The 8664-nt window shown below is 44.3% G+C and overlaps 1 protein-coding gene across 1 annotated transcript; it reads right to left on the reverse strand.

Moving 5' to 3' along the window:
* Positions 1-1219: 1219 nt before the first annotated feature.
* On the reverse strand, positions 1220-7459 carry LOC112842707 (uncharacterized). The gene is made up of 2 exons (XM_025899926.1): positions 7426-7459; positions 1220-3138 (listed from the first exon to the last, which is right to left on the reverse strand). Exon 2 carries the CDS (start codon positions 2857-2859, stop codon positions 1852-1854), a length of 1008 nt encoding a protein of 335 aa, XP_025755711.1. The 5' UTR covers positions 2860-3138; positions 7426-7459; the 3' UTR covers positions 1220-1851.
* Positions 7460-8664: the final 1205 nt, after the last annotated feature.

Here is an 8664-nt window from a genome sequence, read left to right on the forward strand (position 1 = left end):
ATATTTCCACATACACGCTTACATCTATATACATACACATACATGCCATCTAACTAGCAGGTGCATTGAGAGGTGCAGTGTGATCAGTGATATTGCACATTGAGTGTGTGGGGGGGATGATATTGCACATTGAGTGGGGGGGGGGGGGGGGGGGGGGGTGCTGTTGGAACTATACTAAATAATGTTATAATAAATACAGTTTAAAGTGGTAAGGGTGTTGGTTGCATTGAAGTATAAACAGAAATATGATTTATAAATAAGGTGTAATGTCCATGAGTGTTGGCAGTGCAGTTATCCTCCAATCAGGGTGGAGGTAGGGCATGTTTGACAGCCTGTGGGTAAAAACTTCTGTTGAGTCTGTTTGTCTTCGACCTGATGGACCTGTAGCGTTTACCAGAGGGAAGGGGAAAAAAGTGAGTGTCCAGGGTGCGAGGGGTCTTTGATGATGATGCTGGCTTTCTGCTGAAGTCTGCCAGTATAGATGTCTCTGAGGGGAGTTAGTGAAGTGCCGATTGCCCGCTCTGCTGCCCTCACCACCCGCTGCAGTTTCCTCTTGTCCTCCGCAGTGCAGCAGTTGAACCACAGTGTGCAGCAGTAAGTCAGGCTCTCGATGGTGGAGCGGTAGAAGTTTACTAGCAGTCATTGGGGTAATTGGGCCTGACGTAGTTTCCTGAGGAAGTACAGCCTTTGTTGTGCTTTCCCTACCTGGTGGGAGATGTTTGTGGACCAGGTAAGGTCGGCCGAGATGTGGACTCCGAGGAACTTAAAGCTTTCTACCCTTCCTACCTCCTCCCCATCAATGTAGAGGGTAGAGTGCTCGGATCGCTTTGTTCTTCTGAAGTCGATTACCATCTCCTTGGTCTTGGCTGTGTTCAGATGCAGGTTGTTGTCGTCACACCATTGCTTCAGATGCTGAACCTCCTCTCTGTAGGCTGAATCATCGTTGTTGTCGATCAGTCCTATGACAGTGGTGTCATCAGCAAATTTTATAATGGTGTTACTGGTGCGGATTGGTGAACAGTCATGGGTGAAAAGTGAGTATAAGAGGGGACTGAGGACACACTCCTGTGGGACACCCACATTCAGAATGAGGGTGGAGGAGGTGTGCTCTCCCATTCTTACGTTCTGGGGTCTGTTGCTCAGGAAGTCCAGTATCCAGCTGCACAGTGAGCTGCTGAGTCCTAAGTTGCTTAGTTTATTAACCAGTTTGTGGGGTTGAACTGTATTGAAGGCAGAGCTGAAGTCCACAAACAGCATTCTCACATAGGTGTTACTACAGTCCAGGTGTGTGAGGGCTGTGTGAAGAGCTGTTATTATGGCATCCTCTGTCAACCTGTTTGCCCTATATGCAAACTGGTATGGATCGAGGTCTGCAGGGATGGCAGCTTTAATGTGTGACATGATGAGCTGTTCGAAACATTTGGCAATTATGGGTGTTAAAGCAACTGGACGATAGTCATTCAAGCAGCTCACTGTGTTCTTCTTGGGCACTGGAACGATGGTGGCTGACTTAAGGCAGGATGGTACTACAGACTGTAGCAGTGAGAGGTTGAAGATGGTGGTGAAAACCTCTGCTAGTTGGTCTGCACATGCTTTAAGCACTCTACCGGCTACACCGTCAGGACCAGCTGCTTTCCTCGCGTTGACTCTGCGCAGTGTGGCTCTGACCTGGTGCTGCTCCAGCTGGATGGGAGCGTCGTCCCTCTCTGTAACGGCAGGATGGGTGATGGTGTCCCTGTTTTCTTGGTCAAAGCGGGCGAAGAAATGGTTTAGGGTGTCAGGTAAGGTGATGTCTGGGGAGTTGGTTTGTGTGCGACTGTCTTTGTAGCCAGTGAGTGTCTTGATCCCCTGCTACATGTTTCTGAAGTTCTTTGTGTTAAAGTGTTCCTCGATGCGCTGTTTATATTTGCGCTTGGCTTCTTTTATGCCTTTAACCAGAGATTGGTGTGCCTCTTTGTAGACTTGTTGGTCTCCTGATTTGAAGGCGCTGTCACGTGCTCTTAGTAGGGCTCTCACCTCACTGTTGAGCCATGGCTTCTGGTTCGGGAACACTTTAACAGTCTTTGTTGTTGTTACACTTTCACTATAGAAGCTGATGTATGAGAGTACGGCAGATGTGTGGCCCTCCAAGTCTGATCCTTCTGCAAATACACTCCAATTGGTGTTATCAAAACAGTCTTGTAGGGCCATGGTGGCTTCCGTGGTCCACACTCTTACTGATTTTTCAGATGGTTTTTGTCTTTGAATTAGAGGTTTATAAGCAGGGATCAGGGACAGAGAGAGATGATCAGAGAGACCGAGATGAGGCACAGGGGTGGCCTTGTAAGCATCTGGGATGTTGGTGTAGACCTGGTCTAGTGTGTTGTTTTCCCTCGTCGGAAAGCTCACGTTTTTAAAGAATCCAGGCAGGACAGATTTCAGGTTTGCGTGGTTAAAGTCTCCTGCCACGATCACAGCGCAGTCCGGGTGCGTTGTTAGCTGTTTATTAATGGAGCGCTGGAGTAGCTCCATGGCTGACTTAGCATTAGCTTGCGGCGGCACATAAACTGCTATTATTGTGATCACTGTGAGCTCTCTCGGCAAGTAGAAGGGTCTGCACTGAACCATCATGTATTCTATGTCTGGGCAGCAGTGAACGACTTTAACTGTGTTGTTGGTGCACCAGTTATTGTTTACAAACACTAGCAGACCTCCCCCGCGTTTCTTACCGGACTCTTTGTTCCTGTCCGCTCTGAACGTAGCGTGGCCCGCTAGCTCAATCGCAGTATCTGGGGTGAAAGAGTCCAGCCAAGTCTCTGTGATGATCATAACACAGTAATCCAGACAGCGTGAGGTGATCCGCAGTCGTAGCTCATCCATCTTGTTATTTAGTGACCGTGAGTTGGTGAGGAAGAGGAAGAATAGCCGGTCCGTGTGGGTTAGCACGTAGCCTAGCCTTCAGCCCCGCTCTCTTCCCTCTCTTCTGTTTCCTGTGCCTCCGTCGCCTACGCCACTTCAGCGGTGGTATGGTGAAATTAGAGTCGGTGACCCTCCGGATCTCAGGGGGAATTGAGTCCCAGTCATTGTCAGCAAAGGTGTGCAGGTTTTTGTGGTTTAGAACCGCAAGCAGTTCAGTTTTACTGTACTGCATATGTGCTCCTGCATATCAGAGTAAAAGTGAAACAAAAATACACAAAATAAAAAGAAAACAGCTAAGTTGAGGAGAGCGCCGGGCCGCTGCGACTGCTCGCGCCGCCATCTTTGTAGATCTAAGAGCTATATATATAGAACTTATATATAGATAGAACTATAAGCTTTATCAAAAAGGAAAGTTTGAAGCTGATCTTCAAAGTAGAGAGGGTGTCTGTCTCCTGAACTCAAACTGGGAGCTGCTTCCACACCCAGTCCAACATAGCCAGGCTTTCTTTGCTGCTTTGACAAAACCTCAAATCCCAGTCAGAGATGATGAGCATCATCACAGTGATGATCATTTCTCTGTTAACCCAGGCTTTCTGCTTCAGGATCTGTGCACGCTCACAGAACAAGGAGACCTTTAAACATCATTTCACTAAATGGATGGACTGAGCTCAGCCTACAGATGAACTGGATAAATAAAGATTTGACCTCAGTGTTTCTGTCTATTCCTAACATGATAGCTGCACTTTAGAGCTCTAAAACTGGAACTGACACATATTTAAACTCTACATGTTACTCAGTACATTCAGTTCTGACACTCGCCCACAGTCCAACAAAGGAAACATGGAGATCACATCAGTTTGTCACCAAAGTCTAATTATTAGGGCAACTTAACCTGTTATTATCTCGTTAACTCATTAATTGATTAACGTCAGCAATAATTTTAATCACAGTTTTTAAAATCATGATTATTGTGAAAGTGCTCACTGGCTCTGAATATAAAGCCATGGGTCACAGGAGGGATGTTGATCAGTGCTGGCTTGAAATGGGCGTCATCATGCGTCTCAGCCAATGAGAGCATTGAGGGTGGGCCTAATACTACTGCAGCGCTCACATGACCCAGGACAGAAAGAAAGGGGCGGGGACAGAAACATGGAGACAGGTACAGATCTTTGACATGTTCATTTTAAACTGTTCCAGGAGGCAGTGTTGATACAACTAAAGTTATCTGGAAGCAAAGTTGAGTTTTTTATCGTCGGAGTACTTCAAGTCTGAAGAATCACTTAAATGCATTACACGCTGTTGATGGCAGCAAACAAACCACCCAAACAAACAGAGGTGGGAGGCTTGGGCAGACTATGTAGATTCAGCTGGTGGGAGGAGTCTAGATAAACCAAAGAAAGACAAGCTAACAAACGCCACAGTGAAGTGAGTAGCTACAAACTGCAGGCTGATTAGTGTTGTTGAAGAAGTCGGTCTGAGGAACGTTCTTAGGATCAACAAATGACGGCATGTATGAGCCTCAAGACGCAGCATCACAAGAAGAACACATGAGCTGTAGAAAAAGGAGAGACTACGAAAGCCACGGCGTTACAACGTGAACCTGCTGTTGGTCTCTCTGGAGACTACTGGACGTGGCTGGGTAACCATGGTTACCTGGGAGTTAGAGAAACGTGCAGAACATGTGATTCATGTTGCACAGCAGTGGGACATTTGAAATAAAGTCAGCACACTCAGTACAGATAGTGCATCAAATATGATGCTGCTGCCAGACGTCTGCCTTTGAACGCGTCCCTGCATCGCGCACAACACCAAGGTTGCCATGGCAATCACAGCTAACAGGGACAACGTGCACAGCTGGAGCCCTGCAGGTATATTTAACATGATGTATTTCTCAGTGTCCTGTCTGTGTGTGAGAGACAAACAGCCTCTGTATGTGTGTGTAAATACAGCATGAATATGTAGAGGACATGTTTGTGTATATAAGGACATGAATGCTCTGCGTCATTTGAATCTTTGATTCTTGTTTCTGTTGCAGGTCTGTGACTGAACTTCTGGGAGGAGAAAAGTTGGTTTCATGCTCTGTGATTCTGTGATTTGTCGTCTCTCTCAGGTGATGGAGAGCTCAGATGATGACTCCGCCTACGTGGTCAAATTCAAGTCTACATTCAGACCAGACCTGGAGACACGCAAGCAAAATGCCAACATTGTATATGTGAAAGCTGCTGCTGCACTGGAGCCAGATTCAAGGAGCTCAAGTGTTTACCCAGATCTTACTGAACTTACTGAAGGAACAAAGGGTTGTTGGAGGGAAACCTGTGGAAGCAACAACATCCGAGCCACCAGAGAAAAAGTTGCCCTATTGGTGCTTCATCAGAGTGTGAACAGGAGGAAGACTCAGCTGAGAACAGTGTGGTGGATACAGAGCAGAGCCCACCATCAGTACAGAGGCCTGTCCATTAGAGTGCTGCTCCAAACATGCAGCACATGTACTTGGCCACAGCTGCAACATCTGTACCTGTGAAAGCTTGTTCTCTGTTGCTGCTCATGTTGTACAGAAGAAGAGTTTCTTTATCATCAGAAAGTGACTGAGTCCAGCAGCTTAAAGTCTGACTCCATCCTCCATTTAAATAACTCACACCAACAACTGAACAGCTTTGCCTTTGTGTAGCTGACACTTCATTTTAATGTCCTTCTATTCTGGTTCATCTGGTTTCAGTTTCTATGAGCACACAGGTTTCATCAGTGACTCTGTGACCTCAGTAATCTTTGCTGGGCCTTAATGCTCTGAACAAAGCTGCACATCACAAGACTAAATAGAAACAGTCTTTCATTTCTCACTGCTGTTTGACTCCAGCTCTCAATGTCCCACCATAACCCATGGAAAGAATTACTGTCCATCCAGGCTCCTGAACATGAAGCTGATGAAGGTGGAGTATTGTGAGGGCTGATGGAGATGATGATGAGGAATCCAGGAGCAGTGGGTGGATGGCAGCATCAGCATGAAGGATCAGTGTGAGAACACATCATCATCCACAAAGAAAACCAGTCTGAGTGTCTGACGCTCTGGTTAGAAAGACGCAGTCCCAGCAGTTAGCTTGTCTGCTAGTTAGCTGAGAGCTAACTCGTACATTGAATACCAAACTGTGTAAACCAGGGGTGTCAAACATATGGCCCGTGGGCCAAATCCAGCCCTTGAGATAATTTCATGTGTCAAATAATGATGAATTTTCAGGCTTGCTGATAATCAATGTGAGCACGGCTGAGATGTTATTCTGATGAGCAAACCATGTGGCCAAACACTCTAAGAGACAGACTGGGATCATACCATTATGTGAAAGAAGACATGTCCCATAGACAGCAGGGTAGTGGTAGAGACCAGGTACACAGAGAAATGGGAGCTGTACTGAAATGCAAGCGTGTCAGGAAAGAGTGAAAAGGCAAAACGAGCAGCATCTGGCTGCATGTCAGTGATACTGGAGACCACAAAGCTGAGTGCAACATTTATATAGGAGATATACAGGAGACGCTGAGAGTAGGACTGATAAAATTAGGAGCTGGCTAAAGTGAGACCCATTTTTATTTCCACCCATTTTCATTGTGGAGGACAAAAGGTTTCAAACTGGTCCAGGTCTTAAACCTCACGTGTTCTTCCTAATAGCAGTAAATGGATAAAAATAAGGCTTTTATGAAAACACTGAATACAAATTGCTGCCTTTAAAAAGACTAAATGTACAGTTCAGCATTGAATACTACATAAAATAAACTATATATAAAGTGTGTCTGAATGGCAGAGATGCAGAAATATGTGCCTGTAGCACAGAGCCACGGCTCAGTGTCTGAATGAGTCTCACAGACCTGAATGTGCTGTTGAAGCCATTTATAATTATAACGTAATTCTTTACTCGTTTGATCTGCTCCTTACCACAAGCCACCAGACGTAGAAGGTTTTGGACTTTTAACTATATTTTCTTAAGTTTTACAACTTTTCTTACTGTTAAAAACCTCGTTATGGCCATTCATGCGATACAAAGTAATTAGACATGTGTGGTATCTACAGAAATGTCAGAATCTCAGCTGAAAGGTCACAAAACCATCTCAACAACCACCAAACAGCTGAAACAGCAGGTGAACAGATTACACAACAAAGATGTAAACACAAATCCCCCTGATCATCTGTTTTTTAAACATGAAGCGTAGTTTTGGACGTTCATTTACTGCTGGTTCAGTGAATTTTGGTTGGACAGTGATGAAACCTGCAGTCTCAGAATCTGTGAGAAGTCTGCTTTCAGCACGCAGCAGCATTGTTGTGTTGTGTGGATTCACCTCTGCAAACTCATCACTGTTTTACCATCATGTTTCTACTCAGACAATAACAAAGGAAGCAGTTCCCAGGAACTACTTCCTGTCTTGTTAACATAAGAGTATGCTGCCCTTCAAAACACCTCCACTTCTCCTCTTATTAGAGGACTGCCTTATTATTAATCTGATAATTCTGTCAGTTGATGAAAGAAACATGCTTGATCTCACCTGAGAGTTTCCAGTGTACAGTGTGGACTCTTCAGTCCTTCAGACAGAAGCTTCACGCCTGAATCCTTCAGGTTGATGTTACTCAGGTCCAGCTGTCTCAGATTAGAGGTCTGAGAGCTTCACAGCTTCTCTCTGACAGGTCACTGTGACTCAGTCTGAAAAATAACAGATAAACAATTACAAAAATAAAACACTTATGTTGACGTGTAATTTAGCAATATTTAATCTTGTTTTTGTCAGGAAACTGAGCACTGATGCAGAGCAACATGTGGAGAGAATCAGAGGAGAAGACGTGAAGAGAGAACAGCAGTAAAACAACACTGAACTGTTCAGTGTGCTTTTGATATCAACAAAATGTGTCAAATTTCTTTATTTTGTATTTGTTTTAGTAGAATTGATGATTATCACTTAGATAACAACCACAGCCAGGTCTAAATTGGTAACAGTTACACACAGAAATATTTCAGAAATGTGGACAATTTGTGCTCCAATGTATTCAGTATTGAACAAACTGAGTACCAATGACCACTTAATATCTTTGATATTTGATTTGAGTTGTTCCACCTGATCTGTGTTAACTAGGATAAACATTTAAAAACTAAAGCTATGATCACAGATTTACTTACAGAGCTTTGTGGGAGGCTTTGACCACTGGCAGCAGCCTCAGAAGAGCCTTTTTAAAGGCTCATGTTCTCACTTAGATCATTTATTTCTACTGACATTTCTTTCTGGGAAAAATGGGGATTACTTTGGAAACAGGAACTATTTTCCCCAATAAGCAGCCCTGGATTAGTAAATCACTCCAACATGTTCTCAGTCAGAAGAAGCTGTCTTGTGTGAGATTATTTTGTTATCATATGTTACTTTATATCTGTAATCAAAGTAGTTGAATTATGATACTGCTGTAGATCATATTATACCCCTTAATATAGAGTGTGTGATCAGTATGTAGTTTTAGTTTGCATTATACTTCTGACTTAAAAGAGTGTGAAAATCATTAGATCTATTTGATTGACCTGCATTACTCAACACTGTTGAATGTGTTACACTGTTTCTTGACATTTCATACTGCTGAATCATGGGGAGAATGTTGGGTGCAGAAGGCCTTGTACTGATAAATGGGAGAAACAGACTACATTCCATACCCCCACCTTTACAGAGAGCAGAAAGACAGGGAGCCGAGGTCATAACTTAGGCGCCGTGTGAGAGAAAGAATGTGAATGTTTAGGGTTTTATGAC

This window comes from Oreochromis niloticus, linkage group LG3, assembly GCF_001858045.2.
Source record: "Oreochromis niloticus isolate F11D_XX linkage group LG3, O_niloticus_UMD_NMBU, whole genome shotgun sequence".
NCBI classification, from domain to species: domain Eukaryota; kingdom Metazoa; phylum Chordata; class Actinopteri; order Cichliformes; family Cichlidae; genus Oreochromis; species Oreochromis niloticus.

What these genes read in the sequence shown, in the direction of transcription:
- LOC112842707 (XM_025899926.1), bottom strand. Translation starts at nt 2,859, where the DNA reads ATGGATGAGCTACGACTGCGGATCACCTCACGCTGTCTGGATTACTGT.